Source organism: Pelodiscus sinensis, chromosome 5 (assembly GCF_052426305.1).
Source record: "Pelodiscus sinensis isolate ZL-2025 chromosome 5, ASM5242630v1, whole genome shotgun sequence".
NCBI lineage: Eukaryota > Metazoa > Chordata > Testudines > Trionychidae > Pelodiscus > Pelodiscus sinensis.
In genome coordinates this window covers 101,563,677-101,584,748 of record NC_143056.1, presented here as the reverse complement: position 1 = coordinate 101,584,748, position 21,072 = coordinate 101,563,677, and the positions used below count along the sequence as shown (strand labels likewise).

At 46.3% G+C, this 21,072-nt stretch overlaps 1 protein-coding gene across 10 annotated transcripts in view; it reads right to left on the bottom strand.

The window, feature by feature from the left end:
• The window catches only part of PPFIBP2 (PPFIB scaffold protein 2), a 246,930-nt gene that overhangs the window by 145,360 nt on the left and 80,498 nt on the right, over positions 1 to 21,072 (bottom strand). For 6 of the 10 annotated variants that reach the window (XM_075927826.2, XM_075927830.2, XM_075927831.2 and 3 more), the window contains exons 1-2: positions 20,797 to 20,944; positions 6,717 to 6,814 (exon numbers count right to left, since the gene is read on the bottom strand). In XM_075927826.2, the coding sequence (XP_075783941.2) occupies positions 6,717 to 6,780 (64 nt within the window). In that variant the 5' untranslated portion in view covers positions 6,781 to 6,814; positions 20,797 to 20,944. Of the gene's footprint in view, positions 1 to 6,716; positions 6,815 to 20,796; positions 20,946 to 21,072 lie in introns of those variants that run through there. The other 4 variants (XM_075927828.2, XM_075927829.2, XM_075927832.2 and 1 more) reach the window with 3 other exon arrangements.

The window sequence follows — 21,072 nt, the reverse complement described above, 5'->3', positions numbered from 1 at the left end:
CTCCAGATGTGGCCTCACCACTGGCAAATAAAGGGGACTTGTTACTATTAAGTTTATCAATTTATCAAAACCTTGTCTAATGACACTTCACTCTCGGACACGTCCTCAGATTTGTCATCTAAAAAGAATGGCTCTGGTTTTATTACCTCCTTTTTTTACAGAGAGGGAAGCTAAAGAAAAGAGAGGTTAAATTACTTGCTCAAAGCCACAGAATCTGTCAAAAATATATCTGCTATTCTGTGCATACTTTATTTGATCTGACATAAGAGAAATATTCTTTAGACTGAGACTTTTGTTTTGAGTTAAGCAAGTCTTGTTGGCTAATGAATCAGTCCTGTTCACTGGTAAACACATTACTCTCTTTTGGATGACAAAGGAGATTTTAAACGAGGCAGCTAACATTAGGCTAATCATTCAGCATCCTAATTCAGACAGCTATGAGGGCAAGTTATCAGTATAGCTGTACTGGAGCAGAAAAGGCTTGGGAAGGCTGATCTGTCTGTCAAATTTGATCAAGCTCAATATAATTCAATTTGGTAATCTAGTTTGACAATCTTTCCCTCATGCGCTATAATAGTATATTTTATAATGCACTGAGCTGCATGATCTAGAGTATGACTGTTTTTATTAGGATGAGCTATACACATGTATTTGGTCTGACCAGATTTGGGGGTGGAGGGAATCTATTTTCAAATGGAAAAGACTAAAATTAGGAAGAAACATCTATGTTTAGGCACCTAGAAAAAAATCAGGTCACTTATTTATTTTGATGCCTAACTAGGAAACTGTGCATTTGTCTGTAGGCAATCAAATCTGAAATTTGTCATCATCATCTATTATCTCTCTCTCTATAAAATAATGTTTCCTGCAGGAGAGGTTGGGTTTTCTGCTACTCATTTGTGTGGTCTCCAACTGATTTTTCTGTGGGAGAGTGACTCCCGACCCAGAAAGGTTCCCCACTCCTGCTGGATAATGTTGAAACCTTTTGTGTTGGACATAATATTTAATTTTATTTAAAAATGAAGCTTGGCCAACAAGCCCGCAATTGGGGCCCAGCCTCCAACTGGCTGCAACATTATAACACTCCTGCACCCCCCCACACAAATCCTGATCCCATCATACATCTGAACCCCCTTCCCTGAGCCCCTCATACCCCCATATCCTCAGACTCCTGCACCCCCACATCTCTAGTCCCCTGACATAATACTCCTGCACCATGCACATCAAACCTATGCCCTGAGCCCCCCGTATGCCCCAACCCAAACTCCGGCACCCTCATATTCCCAGCCTCTACCATAAGATTGACAGAAGACATCTTCAATGTGTGCATGAAGCTGGATTTGACCAGTTACGATGTAAACTTCAAAGAAATGTGTGAAAAGATGCAGCAGCAGAAATCCCATTAAACAAAGTCTGTGAGGACAATGTCTCATTATTAATCATTGTGTCAATTATCAATAATATGAAGCTGCATATTGTCAGTCATGCACATGCGCATTCTTACACAGCTCTTTGTTGACCACTTGTTCTGAATTTTGATGTAGTTTGGCTCTTTGGTTTGAAAAGGTTGCCAACCCTTGCCATGGGTGGGGGTATAAATATGCCGACCATCCACCCTGGATTTTTCGGGACTCGGTGGTCGACGAGTGCCATACCTGCATGAGCACCGCTCCGACGGTGGATCTCCACACGCCGAACTGGTTCCCGACGGATCGGTAGCTGTCCGGCGTGGAGAGCTTCCATAGGGCGATGGCCACCCGCTTCTGGAGGGGGATGGCGGGTCTCATGCGAGTGTCCCTTCTGCGCAGGGCAGGGGCGAGCCACTCGCAGAGCTCCAGGAAGGTGTCCCTCCTCATCCTGAAGTTCTGGGTCCACTGTTGGTCCTCTCAGCGCTCCAGGATGATGCACTCCCACCAGTCAGTTTTGGTGTCCAGACGCCAGATGTGGCGGGGCACGCCGGTGTCAGGGCACCGCCGCGGCTCCTCCACGGCCCCCAGGGCGGCCAGGAGGAGAGGCAGGGGGCTGACGTGCACCAGGTGGTGCCAGGCAGCCTCGAGCCATTGGTGGCAGGCTTGCAGTAGCAAGTCCAGAAAGTGCACCAGAAGGTGCAGGGCGAGCTGTGGCTCCATGTTGCCACCTGCGGCGGCCCCCCCGAAGGGAAGCACGGACACAGATGGGCACAGAGACCAACGCTTTGCTGTCCCTCGGCGAGGTTGGCAAGCAAGCAGGAAAAGCTGAGAACCGGCTGTCCGGGGGGGTCCCTTTAAGCACGAGCCTCAGATAGCCTCAGACAGCAGCCACACAAAGCAACTACTGACCTGATGCCCTGCCAGAACCTGTTTCAGCTGCCCTTAAATGCCCCCCTGCGTCCAATCAGTGTGGACGCGCTAGTTCGAATTAGCAAAACGCTAATTCGAACTAGTTTTTAGTTCTAGATGCGCTAGTTCAAATTAGCTTAGTTCGAATTAGCACTGTGGTGTAGACGTACCCTATTTGTCCTGGAAAGGCCTGCCAGATCCAGCTTGCCGGGAAGAAGCAAGCCAGAAATGAGTCTATGCACTGCCACTTCCCTTCCCCCGACTGGGACAGCCTGGCAGGGACACGCCCTAGCATGGCACAGCAGTAACATGCCCCCTGTCTCTCCAGCATGGAGGAGGTTCCCTTGTTGTTTTGCCAGTGGGCATCCGTCCAGTTTCTGGTGGTACGTGGATCGCAAGCTGGAGTCCAGAGCATTGCCCGAGCGCAGTACGTCCTGCCGCCCAGCAAACCTCTGCCGCCTTTCCATCCACTGCAGCTGCCTCTGACATGCAGGGCCGCCCCTGGACCAGCCACATGGTGCGCGGTAGTGGGGCAACCACAGTGGGTGGAGAGGTGATGGGGGATTGCCGGACTGGTTGTTCATCTGTAAAGCTGAAACTTCCAATGTCTGATGGGGCTTTCTAAAATAATGCACATTCAGTAGAACTAACAAGATACTACATATTGATTGGCTGCATGGCCCCCTCCGTTCCCCTGTGGGACTGCCTCTGGGAAGCGGGGCCCTGGTCGCACCACAGCTGCCTTCTTCTTCAGCTCCAGGCGGCTGCTTGTTCTTTCTTACAGGAGCCGCCGCTGCTGGAGGGGAGGGTGCCGAGTGGGTCTGAGGAAGCTGCAAAACCCGGCAGAGCCACTCCTGGACTTCGGTGCCTTGGAGCTGCCGCTGGAGGCCAGCAGGGGTGCTGAGGGGACGGGTGCGCTCGGGTTGAGCAAGTGCACTCCATGCACTGCCACTCTCTCCTCCCACTCCTCCCACCCTGCTGGGGGAGCCACACCGCCTGGCCTCATTAGCCATGCCCCCTGATCCCTTAGATCACACTCATCTGCCATAGGAAATCCCACCCCTGGAGGTAGTATTTCCAGGGTCAAGATGAACACATGTCCGGAAGTAAAGGGTGTCATGTGACCCCTCTAAGAACTCCTCCCACTGTCCTCTACCAACAGGGATGGGTTTGGGCTCCATAGGACCCCCCCATGCAATTATATTGCAATTGCATTAATCCAACTTGCATTGCATTAACTTGGGGGGAGCGGACCAGGTGCCTCTATTTCAGTAGGTCTCAAACTTTTTGGCCCATGAACCGCATGGCTCAATGTAAACCTGTCTGCAGATCACTACCAGCTGCTAATGGGAACTCACTGTTAATTACATAATTACACCCAAGCCATTTTCTTAGTGCTGCAGCTAGGGAGAAGGGTTTATATTAGTAAACAAATTAAGCATTTTAACTTCATCGTGTTAGTTTATCAAACTTCATTTTAAATAAAGCAAAATATTAACCTGTGTCCAACACTAAAGGTTTCAATGTTTTATTTATTTATCACAGGGTTGGAGAAACTTTTTTGGGTTGGGTGCCACTGAATCACAGAAAAATCAGTTGAAAAATAACACAAGTGAGAAGCAAAAATACTCCTTGAACAACCCCCAATGCTCACTGTGGCCCCCAACTGAGATACCTCACTCCTCTGGCATTTCAGCACCACAGGGCAAGGAGAAGGGACAGGGAGGACTGAGGTTCAGGGCTTTTAATAGGCCAGATTTTCTTTTCTGGTGGATTTTATGGACCTCCTTAGGTTCTGGGGTAGTGACAAAAATGAGGGGTTCAGTGTGTGGGACAGGGCTGCCAGTGAGTGGGATAGAGAGGGGGTGCAGGATCTGGGAAGGAGGTGGGGTGCAGAAAAGCGAGTGAGGATGCAAAGTCTGGGTGGGAGTTGGGGTGCAGAAGCAGGCTGGGAGTAGGGTGTCTAGCCAGAGGGAGGGAGCAGGACCAAGGGAGGGTGCAGTATGTGGCAAGAAGGGAGAGTGCAGGAGCAACAGTGGATGCAGGAGCTGGGTGGGGGGTAGGGTTGTATGGCCAAGAGGGAGTGTGCAGGAGCAGACTGGGAGCAGAGTGTCTGGCCAAGAGGGAGGGTGCAGGAGGGGACTTGGGATAGGGGTTGGACCTCTCAGGTCTGGCACCCTCGATACCTGACTGGTCCCGGAGGAGGGATTTTCCAGACCAGGGGAGGTCATATCAGGTCCCCTGCTGTTTCCCCCACACTGGGAATCCTGGCTCCTTCCCACACCTGCAGCCCAGCTGAGCGGTGCATCAGTTCCCTGCACACACCCCAGCCAGTCAGTTCTGTGTGTCTCCTCCCCTGCCTTGCAAGTCACATGCTGGCTCCCCACATCCCCCTGCCAGCAACCCAGCTGAACCGCGAGCTGCCCACACTTCCCCCCCAGGAACCCAGCTGAACCCAAGCTGCCTGCACTCGCCCCCCAACCCAGGTGGACCTCGTGCTGCCCATATGCACACCCTTCCCTCAACCCAGGTGGACCACACGCTGCCCATTCTCCCCCCGCCCCCCACAACTCAGCTGAACCATGCACTAACCACACTCCTCACGTCCCCCCTAGCAACCCAGCTGAACCTTGCATCACCCGCTCCCCACCCTCCCTCGCAACTTCTTGCTTTCCCAGGCTCCCACAGGAAATGCCTCCCTCTGCTCGTATTGGGCGTCATGGCTCTTGCCCACCCCTGCGGCCCAGCTGAGTGGCACATCCGTTCCCTGCAGCAGGGAAAGGCTTCAGGAACTGTCCCTCCAGACTTCTGTTCCGCAGTCCGAGAGAGTGGGAGGGGGAGGGGAATTAGCAGTGTGCAGCAGCTTCTGACTGCATCCGGAGTCTCGGGGCCTTCTGGGACTTTTCAGTGCTGCGCGGGGCACCAGGACAGGACATTAAATATCAGGACTGTCCCAGAAAAAGCAGGATGGATGGTCAGCGTAGCTATAGCTTAGTCTCAACCTCTTGCTCTCTACCTCTCCTTCCATCCTCTCACTCTCTCCACCAATTTCCAAGTGGGGAGGTTTTTAAAGGCCTCCAGCAGGCCTGAAGTGGAGTCAGCTGGCCCCAATCTGCCTGGACCAGCTCCTGGGCAGCTGCTCCTAATTGCCCTGCTGCCCTGCACCCCTAATTAGCTGGCCTTTCCCCCTTTTGGGGCTGTCTTTTCCCCACTCTGTAGCAGCCCTGTGGGCTGGCCTGGTCATAAAATGAATAACTGAAGTGCTAAAGGCTGGATTCGTCCCCCTGGGCAGAAGGAGAGAACGAGCTTCAGGGCGATAATACACATTTAAAAAGCTGTAACAAGTGTTCTCCTATTCTGCACAGGGCGTGGTCAGAGCTGTGCCCAGAGAGTTACCCTGGAGTACGCTCAGCAGCGGCGGATTTAGGGCAGGGCGAGTGGGACGGCTGCCCCGGGCCCCGCGCTTCCTGAGGCCCCACGCATGCACCATGTCAAAGGAGGAGCCCCGCAAAATTTCACTGCCCGGGGCCCCACGGTGCTGCCCTGGGCCCCGCAGCACTCTCATCCGCCCCTGGCGCTCAGTTTATGATGGTGCCTATGCAAACTCAGAGGTTAATGGTGTCCTCCCCAGAGAGGTCTTCCTTCCTTCAGCAAAGAGAAGCCAGCAGATGGATCTGCTTGCTTCTATGCGGGTATATCACATGACTGCAAAGTGCTCCTTGCCCCATCTGCATTGCTGTGCAACCAGATGATAATTCAGCACTAGAAGTTGGAGGACTGGCATAGAGCAAATTAATTACATAATCTCATTCTCTAGAACACTGAAACAAAACGAATGGTGCATGAATTAAAAAATGGGATGGGTCAAGTCTTGGCAAGACCTCTGAATTAGTGTTGCAAAAACAAATTTAATTTTCTAAATTCAACATTTAAGAGACAAACTGTGAGCTGTTTCCCAGTAACTTGGTGACCAGGCCCATGCTGTAAGGCAAATTTGGGCATTAGTGGCTATGATAATGTTCATGAGATTTCAACAGAACAAGCTCCAGCTAGCAGGCCCTCTGCCACACACCCTCGCACATGTCTAATTCCCCCTGTAACTTTACTCAGAAGTAAGGATTTGTTTTATTGCAATACTACAAGGTGGGTTTTTAAATGGATTTCTTTAAAATTATCTTGCAGATGTGAAGTTTTTCAATGCCCAAGTGAGTTATTTGAAGTGGAGAGCGGGAGGAGGAAAAAGAGGCTGACTCAGAAAGACAAAGTGTGGTGACAAAAACAAAGGGCTCAAGCAAGCCCAATTCTCACCTGCTGTCAAAGGAAGTTGCAGCTACTCAGCATTTTTCAGGATCAGGTTTCAACCAAATCAGTTTGATCTCAGATCAAGTAGTAACATACCTGCAATGATATCATCCATCTGTTCTAAGGCTGCTTCAAGCACATGGCTAGCATCAGAATCCATTATGTCTGACTTGACCAAACCTTTATTCCTCCAACTGAAAAAATAAAAAAGAGGGTGATGAATCCATGCATATTACATGAAATCACAGATATTTTAAAGAACATAGTTCAATATGGGCCTGCTGAAAATGGAACCACGTAAGCTAAATTAATCCCCTGGCACAATTAGGCATAATGCCATAAAAACCAATAGAGTTACTTCTGTGGCTATCAATGATCTTAGATCAGCATTTCCAGCTGATCTTTTAAGATTTGTACCTTAGTTTTTTTCTTCCATGTAATTTCAATAAAATAATCCATATTAGATTTTAAAATGAACATAAGAACATAAGAACGGCCGTACTGGGTCAGACCAAAGGTCCATCTAGCCCAGTATCCTGTCTGCCGACAGCTGCCAATGCCAGATGCCCCAGAGGGAGGGAATGGAACAGGGAATCCTCACGCGGTCCCTCTTCTGTGAAGGGAAGGGTTGAGATTCAAGCACAAACTCTTTCTTAAACAGAGGCCAAAGCTTCCAGATGCTAGGATTGCTTCTTTGCTGCCCACCCAATTTGAGGGGGAGGAGGAGTCACACTGCTCATGGGTCAAGCAATTGTGGGCTGCCATCCTTGCTGGGCTTCCCGCTGGAGTATGATGTTTTATACCACAGGCATAGCTCCCGAGGACTCTAAGGCTACGTCTAGACTGCACATCTTTTTCGACAGAGGCTTTGTCGACAACTACTGTTGACAAAGCCTCTGTTGAAAAAGAGCATCTAGACCATGATCAGTATTGTCGACAAAGCAAGCCACTTTTTCAAAAGAGAATCTAGACACTCTCTTTCGAAAAAGCACAGTTTGCATGCAATAGCACCTTTTTTTGAAAGAGCACTTTTGAAAAAAGGCGTTATTCCTCATAAAATGAGGTTTACCACTGTCGACAAAACTGCCGCATTCTGTCAACTTACTGTTGACAGAACGTAGCGGTGGTGCAGATGCAGGTATAGTTTTGTCGACAAAACCCTGTAGTCTAGACACACCCCAAGTGAGGAAGGCTGCTCGAGGAGTGAGGGATTGAACTTAGACCTCACATCCCAAACCTCCCTGGTAAGCACCTTGATCATTTGCTGTCTGTAGGGGAGCCTTGGGCAAGCTTTGCTGTCCCTGGGGAGTCCTGCATCTGAGTCAGGGGGCAGGTGGGAGACTGTCACCAATAGTCTCTCAGATGTCCCTGAGACTAGACAATGCCCCTGTGATGAGTAGGGAAACCTCCCAGAGTTCCATAGTTGTCAGGAGCTGGCCACTGGTTTTGGGACCATGTTGCACTGGTGGATCAGAGGGGAATGGCAGTGCCTCGGACGGATGCCCCTGGCCTGCAGGAGGATTCTCCTCCTTGCTGCCCAAGCATGAAGAGGCAGCAGACTAGTCTGAGAAGCCAGGATCATAGAGAGGCCTCCTGATCCTATTGGTTCTGTTCATGGACTTCCACTGGGACCGGCACAGGATGATGGCTCTCAGTACTGCAGTTCCAGTGATTGGCAGCAACATTTGGCAAAGGTAACCCAGCAACTGTTGCCTCTCACTTAGGATACATCTACACTGCACGGCTATTTTGAAATAAGCTATTCTGGAAGAGATATTCCGAAATAGCTTGTTTCGAAATAGCACGTCTACACTGCAAGGAAGCTTCAAAATGAGTCTGAGGCAGGCTTCCCTCATGTAGATATGCTATCTTGATTTAGAGCCCTAGGAGGCACTGGGGAGGAATAAATTACAATGGCCCTAGTGGGGGCTATTTCGAAACAGCAGCAGTGGAGCGTCTACACAATAGCTATTTTGGAATAGGCATTATTCCTTGCAGAATGAGGGTTACAAAAGTTGGAATAAGATGACTTATTATTTCAAAATAATTATTTCAAAATAATGCTAGTTATCTCGAAATAACGGTGCAGTGTAGACGCACCCTTGGAGAATGGTGCTGCTCCATAGACCTGAAGTGAAAAGATCAACATCTTGGAGATTGTTGACATGCCCATGGTGATCTGTACCAGCTGCCCAGAAACCAGAGACGGGGCCCTCGGGACCAGCAACTCAGCCCTCTGGATCAGTGCCATGGATTGGAAAAAGACTTGCACACTCCTGGCACCAGGGCTGTGGGGATTGGTGCCATACCTCTGCAGGTCAATGCCAGTGACTGACACCTGGACCCCACAGAACATTGCTTATAATCCATGGACCATCACCAGGAACCCAGGTAGGTAAGCTAGCCTGCATCCAGGGGATGGCTCACTAATCAGGCAAGTGCTAGTGGAGAAAACCCCTGGCAGGCGGGGGGGAGGGGGCCGAGGGAAGGGGTGGGAGGAGCTGTGCTGCATTGATGGAGACAATTGGAAAGGTCCAAGGACACATTTACACCTCAAGCCGGGCAGCTTAGTGGCTGCCATGGACAATACCGGAACGACAGAATAACTGTAGTAGCCTAACAGGCCTCCACTGTGTACAGCAGCCCCAGTGCTGAATGCATCTGACATTAATCAGAAGTGTGATCTACAGCCAGAACTATCCTGATGATTGTGGCAGCTGCCCAAGGCCCCCGCTCTGGGGGATCCCATGTTTTGGGGGACCCCACAGCAGCACCCCAACTTTCTTATGGACAGCATGGCCAACCATATTGAGCTGGGCCACAAAGCCCAGGGCATTTTGGGGGATTACCCATGAGGCCCAGGCATAGGTTAACATCAGGAATTAGGCACCCCTGTGCTCACTTAAGCTGCGGGAGCTGCAGGAAGCAAACCCATGCAGAAGCCTTTTCTGTCACATCTCCCAGCCAGGTTGCTCCACTCCACCTTGGCAACAGTAAGTGGAACAAAGTGAGCTCGGAAGAGCGCAGTGTGCTGGGGCAAGGTTACTCTGTGTTGGGGTGAGGGATGGGGCCGGGAGCACAGGAGGCAGGGCACTAGGCCCCGCACTCTTCTGGGAACAGCCCTGTCGACAGCTTAACAGACATTTGGAACAGCTCCCTTATCAAGAGAGATTAAAGAGACTGGGACTTTTCATCTTAGAAAAGAGGAGACTAAGGGGGGTTATGATAGAGGTCTAGAAAATAATGACTGGTGTAGAGAAAGGGAATCAGGAAAAGTTATTTACTTGTTCTCATAACATAAGAACTAGGGGTCACCAAATCAAATTAATAGGTAGACCGTTTAAAACCAGCAAAAGGTTGGCACTTAGTCAACCTGTGGAACTCCTTGCCAGAGGACGTTGTCAAGACCAGGACTTTAGCAGGTTTAAAAAAAGGGTTATATAGATTCATAGAGGATATGTTCACCAATGACATATGTGCCATTGTTTGTAAGAAACTGGGAATGGGTCAGAGGGATGGATAATTTGATGATTGCCTGTTGTGTTCCCTCCCTCTGGGGCATCTGTTGGCAGACAGGACACTGGGTGAGATGGACCTTTGGTCTGACCCAGTCTTGCCGTTCTTATGTTAAGTCAGAGCCAGGCCACAGCGCAGAGGGGAAGAGCTGCCATGTGTGTGTCTCTCTCCCCTCTGACTCTTTCCTTCCTTTTATAGGACACAGGAGAACAACCCCCTCATGGCCTTTCTTTGCTTTTTAGGGATGGTGACCAGTGGCTGGTGGGAGGTTGGTGCTGGCAAGTGCTCCGTACTGAGGCCGTGGTGCTTGAAGCAGAGTCCAGTCTTCTCGGCTCCAAGAAGGGCGTAAGGGCCAGCTCCCGAAGGAGCACGCTGAGATACATTGTTAGCTTCACACCAGATAGAGACACAGAAGGGAACCATTCTCCAATCCATGCAGTGTCACTACATTTTTATTTTGGATCTTTTGCTACTAAGTTTTATGTTATTAAAATGTTAATTCATAATCTTAGGATGATTAATAGACTAATTCCAACTATTCCTGATAGACCTCTGCACTCTTTTAATTGATAGGAGAAGGAAAGGAAACTACCATTTTTGGGAGGCTTAAAAAAGCAGGCATGAACTCAGTTAACACCGCTGGCCAGACTTTCGTGTAAGCAGTAAGAGACTGTTTAAAGTGAAGCAGAATGTTATTTTCCATGTGAGGACAGAGTCCGCCTTCTATTCAGCTAATGATAAGCACTCTGGGCAGAAAGTGCTGTTTTGCAACCTTGACAAGCTACTGCAGGCATACACATTTATTCGCCACAGCATATGTGGCAACTTCATGCTGCGCAAGAGACAATGAAAATGACATCTGCTAGAAATATGCTGAAAGTAATTAAGCATTCCCGAATGGGTGTGGCATAACACACTCATCTTGAACAAGTCCAAAGGGCATGTGCCCCTCACTCTACACACGCAAAGAACAAGAACTGGCCCGGCTCTCCCTTGACTTCCAGAGCCAGTCGCTCAGAGAAAAACCAACACTTCCCTTCAAATTAAGCACTGTTGTCTGAACAGTCACCTACTGTCTTCAACAAACGTGGTTAGTTTGTGACTGCATGGCCCCAAGATGAACCCTATCAATTTTACACTGCAGTACACTGAGGCTGTGTCCAGACTCAGGGGTTTTTTCGAAAAAAGTAGCCTTTTTTCGAAAAAACCTCACCTGCGTCTAGACTGCAGCCGCGTTCTTTCGAAATTAAATCGAAAGAACGCGGCTTTTCTTTCGATGGCGGTAAACCTCATTTCACAAGGAAGAACGCCTTCTTTCGAAAGTTCCTCTTTCGAAAGAAGGCGTTCTTCAATGTAAATAGGGCTTCTTCGAAAGAGAGCATCCAGACTCACTGGGTGCTTTCTTTCGAAAAAGCGGCTTGCTCTTTCGAAAGTTCCGCGTGCAGTCTAGACACTCTCTTTCGAAAGAGGCTTGCAGTCTAGACATAGCCTGAGTGGCCATTGCTAGATCACGGGAGTTCCTGTGGGATCTGATCCTATGCACCAAAATCTATTCAATAATAGTGGGCCAAATCCTGCTCTATTATACCTATGTGATCCCACTGCAATCTGCATTGCCTTTTGTGCAACAAATTTGAAATGTGAAGTGGGACACACCTCATCCAATGTTGTGATTACATTGGATAAAGGGATAACATGCAGGTTTTTATGATGAGTTCAGCTACTGAGAGAATAAACTTTAGTTCCTTAAAAATTATATTTGACCATAACACTGATTTACCTGTTTTCAATTTCCTTTTCAGGTTTTTCTTGTTTTGAAACAAAGGGTCTGACTTACTATTTATGGAAGAAACTGATCTGCATTGTGCTGTGTTTATTATTCAGTTTGTGGTTTGCTACAAAATAATTGTAATTAGTCTGATAACAATATTAAGGATGTAAAATTGAACATTCGTCAGATTTCCTGCTGGCAACAACTCTAAAAAGAGACAATAAATTGAATGTTTGGAGAGTTCTTTCTTTCTCACTTTTTTGTATTAGAAAGATGATTGCATTTCTAGAGCTAGAAATTAGCATTAGTCAGAAACTTTTCTTGAAAATTAATTTTGAGGAAAAAGCCACAGAATTTTTCACTTTGCTTTTTCACCAAGCCTACTAGGAATAGGCTTGACAAACTGAATTTTGAGTAAAAGATGGAGGAAAACAAAAAAGGAACACCCTATCAAAGCATCCCAAGTGTCAGATAATCCTGGAATTTGGAGACAAACAACACCTATAATTAGATCATCTGATCCATTCTCTGCTAGTGAAGGACAATCTCCTCTTTTGAGTCACTGTCATGGGGTGGGCACACCAGGACCCTGCAGAACAGGGTGTTAGGCCTCTATAGCCTCTCAAAGAGGGCTTCACTCCATGTGCACCTCAGTCCCTATGGCTCTGGGACAATAATGACACCCTGGCCCAATGAGGCAGTCTGGCCTGCTGGCCACAGTCAGTAAAAACACCCACTTCTTGAAGGGCAGTGAGGCCCAGGAGACAGAGTCAGTAATCGCTTCCTTCCTTCAGGACAGCAAGGACCAGTGGCCAGTCAGTAATTGTTCCCTTCTTCCAGGGCGGTAAGCCCTAGCAGCCAGAGTCACTAATAACACTACTCCCCTCCCATGGGGCATTTTCTTGGGAAACATGTCTTTCACAGATCTAATCTTGCCCAGTTTAAAGTTCTTGTTTCCTCAGCTCTACCTCATTTAGTTTAGACTGCTAGAGCCAAAAAGAGTGTCACAAGGAGGAGGGAGAAAAATTGTTCTCCTTGCCCTCTGAGTATCGGACAAGAAGCAATGTGCTTAAACTGCAGCAAGGGAGGTTTAGGTTGGACATTAGGAAAAACTTCCTAACTGTCAGGATGGTTAAACACTGGAATAAATTATCTAGGGAGGTTGTGGAATCTCCATCACTGGAGATATTTAAGAGCAGGTTAGATAGACATCTATATGGGGTGGTCTAGATGGTAATGGGTCCTGCTATCTGGGGTGGTCTAGATGGTAATGGGACAGAGGACTTGGTGACCTTTCGAGGTCCCTTCCAGTTCTAGTATTCTATGATTCTATCACTTTCCTATCCTTCTTCCATGAGCAAGCCCAGAGGGAGTACAAGCTTTCTAATGCCCACCAGCCACTCCTACTGTGACTGATCCATATTTAGGATGTGATGGTCTTAGGCTCAAATACCTGCCTTCCAGTAGGCATCTCTATTCAGCAAGGCACTAAATCTCATGAATGGTTTTTACCAAGTACTTAAACGGTTTGCTGAACTAAAACCTGAGAAAAGTACCATCACACTTTCCTGGGCTGAATCCCAGAAATCAACCGATTACACAAAGTGACATGAATTGGAAAGGTAAATGAGTAAGATTGTTGTGCTTAAAAGAAGTACCCGGGATCTTTTTCAGGGGGATAAGGTAACATACCGCATTTATTGAACATACAGAGACCAATCAATACTTTATCATATGCATATGCTACATTACACTCATGTACTCACACATACACACACAAGCACACTCGGTCTTGTTGTTACCAATAGTTGCTCTCCCTAACTGCACTAGCCAGTTGAGTTAGATAGGGGAGCGGTGGAGCCAGGCTTCTGCAGATCTGGTTCGATGCTCCCATGTTGATAAGACGAAAACCCAGGGTCCCCCTGCAAGATGCCTCGTGTTTATCCCTCTCGTGTAGTCAGTTAGTCATCACCTCCCCTTTTTTAATGCTGCTTCAGAGAGGGACCTTCCAAGGGCAGGCACTTGCTTTTGACTCCCAAGGCCATTGATATGTCCAATCTTCTTTTCAATGAGCTCACTTCACAAGTCTTGTCGTCTTTGGATCTGGCTCCCAGCCCCTCTCCACCCTTGCAACTGCTGCTGGAGGTGCTCACCTCTTAAGGCTTCTCCATTCACACCTCATTCATTTCAACCGGACAATCAATGAAAGGGGAGAGATCTATTCTCCGCCCAGAAAAAGACATTTTCCGCTTCCTAAGACCTATAACATAAAGGGCTTTATACAAAGTTTCTATGATCTATATTAGAAGCAAAGATCTATACAAGATCTATCTATATAAAGACTTATAAAGTTTCTCTTAATACAAAGTTATATGAAAATGATACATGGTTATATAGAAATGTTGCAGAGATTTATCAACAAGATTGCCCAAGGAGGAAGAATAATTTTCATGTTCATCTGCCTATCTGACCTATGCTATGTTAATTTTGGAAGATTTTTTCTTTCATTTTCTTACTTTTAAAAAGTTGATTAAATTAAAACTGATCACAAATTTTCCAGTGGAGAGTTTTTCCATCTGGAAATCACCTTTCATTAAAATTAAAACTTTCTACAGAAATAATAGATGACAGAACCAGAATTGTAAGATAGGAGGAGACCTGAAGAGATCTTCCAATTCAGTCCCCTGAATTCATGGCAAGACTAAATCATCCCTGACAGGTGTTTGTCTAAGGGTATGTCTACACTACCACCCTAGGTCGAACTAGGGTGGTTAATGTAGGCAACTGAAGTTGCAAATGAAGCCCGGGATTTAAATATCCCGGGCTTCATTTGCATCTTGCCGGGAGCCGCCATTTTTAAATCCACGTTAGTGCGGACTCCGTACCCACGGCTACACGCGGCACGGAGTAGGTAGTTCGAATTAGGCTTTCTAATTCGAACTACCGTTACTCCTCGTTCCTCGTTAGGTTAGAAAGCCTAATTCGAACTACCTACTCCATGCCTCGTGTAGCCGCGGGCACGGAGTCCGAACTACTGGGGCTTTAAAAATGGCGGTGCCCAGCAAGATGCAAATGAAGCCTGGGATATTTAAATCCCGGGCTACATTTGCAACTTTGGTTGCCTACATTAACCACCCTAGTTCAATCTAGGGTGGTAGTGTAGACATACCCTAACCTACTCTCAAAACCTTCCAATAATGGAAATTTCACAATCTACCTAGGCAACTTATTCCAGTGGGTAACTACCGCACATTTAGGAAGTTTTTCCGAGTGTCCAACCTAAATCTCCCTTGCTGTAATTTAATCCCATTGCTTCTTATCCTATGCTGTATCAATTTTGATGAAATTTAGAAAAAAATTGAAACCAAGGGTTTTGATAAGATCACCGTTATCTTCAGTTTTTCATTTTTAAAGAATTCTTTGTTTAAAAAGTTTATATTAATTGTATATTAAAATATCAAATAAAAAAACCAACATTGGAAAAAAATCAAATTTACCAAAACTGAACATTTCGGCAGATCTAAGCCAATTTCAGAAATTTCATTTCACAGGGAAATTTTCAAAAGAGTATGTTTCATTAGAACTCAGAACAAAAGAAAGAAAATTACAAAATAATGGAATTGGCAAAGGAACGTAAAATCTGGCTCTTGCATTCCTTTATACTTAAATAAATGTTAATTAGCTAAATCATACAAAGGTAAAATATATTTAAGGTTAATTCATATTTACATGTTTTATTTGTATGTTATGCAAGATAATCAAGAATTGGAACATGGAAATAGAGAACATCAATGTTCTATGTTATGTGAGGAAACTAGACGGACAGACAAACTTTCTCAGATCTATCATAGATAAGTCTCCCTTTCTCCACCCAGGCCCCCTCCTGCCAGGGAGAGGTTGTAGCTATCCCAGTCCCCATCTCTGGCCTCTCTGTGGTCATTATTGAATATAACTGTCCCTGCTTTCCATTCCATAGCCCCATGCGGGCATTACGTAGCAGAGCCCTCCCTCTCCATTTCATAAAAAGACCATTTTCCTGGCACAACCAAACCCTTCCCTTGTTTTAAGTTCAGATAAGAGGAAGCTGTATTCCAGCTTACTGTTTAGGAGGAGTTCTTGAACAAACAGATAGACAGACAACCTCAGGGTATGTCTACACTACAAAGTTAATTCAAACTAACAGCTGTTAGTTCGAATTAACTTTAATAGCGGCTACACATGCAAACTGCTAGTTCGAATTTAATTTGAACTAGCGGAGCGCTTAATTCGAACTAGGTAAACCTCATTCTATGAGGACTAACGCCTAGTTCGAATTAAGTAGTTCGAATTAAAGGCTGTGTAGCCATTTAATTCGAACTAGTGGGAGGCTAGCCCTTCCCAGCTTGCCCTGATGGCCACTCTGGGCCAAACCAGGGAAACTTTTCTGCCCCCCCTCCCGGCCCCAGAGCCCTTAAAGGGGCACGGTCTGGCTACAGTGCCCGTGCCAGATGAAAGCCTGCCAGCACCCAGCCAGCAGACCCTGCACCTGGCACGGCATGAGCCAGCCACCTGCTGCCACCCAGCCCTCTCCTCTTCCCAGGACCAAGCTGGCGGCTCCCAGGAGCCTGCCCGGGGCCGCAAGAGGAGGGTGCCCACCTGGTCTAGTGCAGAGATTGTGGACCTCATCGAGGTTTGGGGGGAGGCCTCAAATGTCCATGACCTCCGCACTAGGCACAGGAAAGCGGCCGTCTAGGGCAAAATAGCTGCCAGCCTGGCCACCAAAGGCCACATGCGAACCCAGGAGCAGGTTTGCATGAAAATCAAGTTGGTTCCAGTGAGACCCCCGACCCTGAGCCCTGAGCTTAGAACATAAGAACGGCCGTACTGGTTCAGACCAAAGGTCCATCTAGCCCAGTAGCCTGTCTGCTGACAGTGGCCAGCACCAGGTACCTCTGAGGGGATGGACCAAAGACAATGACCAAGCAATTTGTCTCATGCCATCCATCTCCAGCCTTCCACAAACAGAGGTCAGGGACACTGTTCCTACCTGCTGGCTAATAGCACTCCATGGACCCAACCTCCATTAATTAATCTAACTTCTCTTTAAACTCTGTTATAGTTCTAGCCTTCACAGCCTCGTGTGGCAAGGAGGTCCACAGGTTGACTATGGGCTTTGTGAAGAACTTTCGCTTATTAGTTTTAAACCTGCTGTCCATTCATTTCATTTGGTGTCCTCTAGTCCTTCTATTATAGGGAACTAATGAAGAACTTTTCTTTATTAACCCCTCTCTACACCACTCATGATTTTATAGACCTCTATCATATCCCCCCTCAGTCTCCTCTTTTCTAAGCTGAAAAGTCCCAGTCTCTTTAGCCTCTCTTCATATGGGACCTGTTCCAAACCCCTAATCATTCTAGTTGCCCTTTTCTGAACTCTTCCCAAGGCCAAAATATCTTTTTTGAGGTGAGGAGACCACATCTGTACACAGTACTGAAGATATGGCGTACCATAGTTTGATACTTCCCCTTCTCCTTCTTCCCCTGGCTTCCTCCTTCCCGTCCCTCCTCCCAGGTTTTCCCCTCCCCTCTCCCACCCTCTCTCTTCTCCTCTCCCACCTCCTTTTCCCAGTCTCCCCAGAGGTTAATGCCCCACCCCCAGTTTTGTTAAATAAAGAGAGTTTCTATTTTTGAACACACGTGTCCTTTATTTTTTACATCAGGAAAGAGGGCTAGGGAGGGGTAAGTGGAAGGCGGTGAGGGAGGAATGGGGCACGAGCCCCTGATGGGGAGGCCTGGGGTGGCTCTGCGGGCTCCTCAGGATGGAAGCTCTCCTGCAGGGCCTCCTGGATTCTGACAGCCCCCCGATTGACCTCCCCAGGTGGCATCCTGCAGCAAGTGCCGATGGCCAGGTGCTGTGATGTGCTGAATGAGGGCACTCAGGGCACTCCAAGTCAGGACTGCTTTGCTGTCCCTCATCGAGGTAGGCAAGCAAGCGGGGAACCCTGAGAACTGTCTGTCCGGGGTGGGGGTCGGGTCCCTTTAAGCACAGCCCTCGACCAGCCTGAGGCAGCAGCTCCATGCTCTAAGTCCTAACCTGATGCCCTGCCAGCACCTTAACTTCGGTTCAGGGTCCACTCAATGTGGACATGCTAGTTCAAATTAGCAAAACGCTAATTCGAATTAGTTTTTAGGTCTAGATTCACTAATTCGAATTAGCTTAGTTCGAATTAACTAATTCAAATTAAGTCAATTTGAATTAGTGTTGTAGTGTAGACATACCCTCACAGACAAACTTTCTCAAATATATACAGGATGTAAGTGAAGAACACCTGTGTTACAATACAGCATTCAAAACAACTGAATATTTGGTTTTATCTCTCTTTTCTAACACAATAATATTTATATTTTTTAAAAATTACTATGTTGAATATAAATCATCTTACCCTCAGACCTATTTAATCTTCATTGCCCATTGACTGAGTTAAACATAAATTGGGTATTTCCAAAAATAATAATCATTTCTGTTAATATTTTGGAACCTATTATGTGCATCAGAGTGTACAGAAACATGCTTCAATGCTGCTCATCCATTTTCTTGGGTTTAATAGTTTATGGTAGATTCTGGTCTCCTGTTGCCACATCTTTAATGTGGTATTTGCTAGTATAGTTATTAGATTCAGGAAAAGATTTTTGCTCCCCAGAAATATTGGCCCTGATATTCAGCTACAATTAAGCTGCTCTGCATCACTCTGCCAGTGCACTGATCTCATGCTAGTACACCAAGGCCTTGTCTACCCTATGCCAGGGATCAATGCTGCAGCAGTTGATCCATCGGCCATCAATTTATCATATCTGCTTCTATGAGATAAATCGAGCTCTGAGCATGCTGCAATTGATGCTGCTATTCCACCAAGACAAGGAGAGTGGCTAGCACTGATAGAAGAGCAGCCCCCACTGACCTTGCTGCACGCAAGACGCCATGATGAGTATATCGAATTCAGCTGTGCTATTTGCATAGCTGAAGCAGATCGATGGTGCCATTTAGTGCAGACAAGGCCTGAGTCACAGAAGAATCTCGCCAATGTAGGAGGTTCCTCCTGTGTTACAAAGATGCCTTTATGACTCCTATGCTACCTGCCTCCTTTGGCTAGAAAATTGGCTGTCTACATTCCCTAGTAATCCCTGCTTGTACGCTGGCCTCTTCGAGCCATGGATAGCTTGTGTAAACTAGAATAGACCAGACACTGGACAGGTGCACAGTTGGGCCATGGCTGGGGGAAGAGAGGTAATATTAAAAAATGGTTGCTGAAAGCTTCCAGCTTATGTGCTGTACAGTGTGGCATTCTGCAATGTAACCTTGTAGTCCTGGCATTCGGTATGTTTAAACCAGTCAAATGAATTCATATTTATTATTAACTTGAGATGCCAGAAAGTGAGTTCTTCCTAAATATGAAATATATGTTTGGGCACGTGTTTACAAGCAGACGTGGGAAAATAGTTACTATAAAAATAAAACTTCAACATTTCATTTTGAACATGAAATTAATTTAGCTTATAAAAGTTTTAATACAACACAAGACCCGTAGGTCAAGCCAAAAAAAAAAATCTCTCTGAAAAAAAAAAGAAGCAAGAAACCTAAATTTCTGTGTTGCAAAAAATGACTTAACTTTGGTTACAAAACAAAAATGAAAAGTTTGCTGTTATTTCACATGCTCTTGATACACCTGGTACTTTTTCCTCACTACCACTTCATTGTACACACCTTTGTACAATGCTTTGTACAAAGCTGATTATGTAACTTAAAGTCAAGATAAGTTTTAAAAAAATCCTAACAGCCATATCAAAAAAGTAGAGCCCAGTGTAATTTATTCCAGAGTGACAATGTAATACTTCTTGTTTGACATCTTTTTCTAGCCAGACCTGTTGCTCGAGCTTCAGGCAAGTTTCTTTTTTCCCAGACACTCCTCTCCTGCTGTGTGTCTAGTCAAAGCAACAGTTGGCAAGCAGCAAACTAGATCCTGTGTGTTGTCAGTTACTTAGGGCCAAAGACTATAGCAAAGACACATATTTGCTGGTATCTTTTTGCAATTTTTACTTGTTTGATGTTTTCTCTCCTCAGAGGACACCAACAAATCCACAATTCATAGGACATCTTACTCTATAAGATATATAAAAGTTCAAGAATATAACAAAAATGAAATGACTTCTCTCTATATGTAAGAAAAATATTCTGGAGGAGGAGCTTTATTTTAATACTTAGTGAGTTTGAAAAAAAGATATCTTAATAGGGTTGCCAGATGGTTTACCCAAAAATACCAAACACCCTCTCCCCCCAAAAAAACACTGGAGGAAAAAAAGGGGGAGACCAAAGTTGTTGAGCAAAAACAAACAAACAAAAACAAAAAGCCCAGAGAGTTAAGCAAAAATAAATAAATAAATAAATAAATAAATAAATTTTGAAAAATGGACACCTGGCAACCTTATATCCTAATCCAGTGTTTCTCAAAGTGGGCCGCAGGACTGCTATGGGAAAGCTGCTAGTGGGCCTATGCCACTTTGTTTACCTAAAGGCTCCATAGCCATGGAGCTTCATGGCTTCCATTGGCTTCAGTTCACTGTTTCCAGCCAAGGGGAGCCACGGGAAGGGGTGGCGTGGGCCACGCCCCTTCCCATGTCTCCTCTTGGCTGGAAATGGTGAACCAGAGCCAAGGGGAGATGCGAGGCTCTGTGGCTACGGAGCCTTTCGGTAAGCAAAGCTGCAGGGGCCCACCAGCAGCTTTCCCAAAGCAGTCCTGCAACCCACTTTGAGAAACACTTTCTTAATCTCTAATACTAGATTAAAGCAAATCTTTACATAATTATTTAAACACATCTGCATAAACCGGTTAGGGAAATACAAAAGCAACTCACCTTTACAGATCACTAAAGTGAGAAGGTTTTCCTTTTGCTCTGATCTGTGAAGTCTTTCATTGCTAATAGTTATAACCTCACTACCAAACAAATGACAATCCCCAAATATAACCACCACCCTAAGACACATGCCTACAATAATTTGGAGCCCAACCCACATATAAGAGCGCTGTGATCTTATGTAATTACTCAAGCTCAACCACATACAAGTAATAGGATCTGCCAGGAAGTTATGAAGAAACTGGTCTTAATGCATCCTGCTTCCTTTGCTCAGTC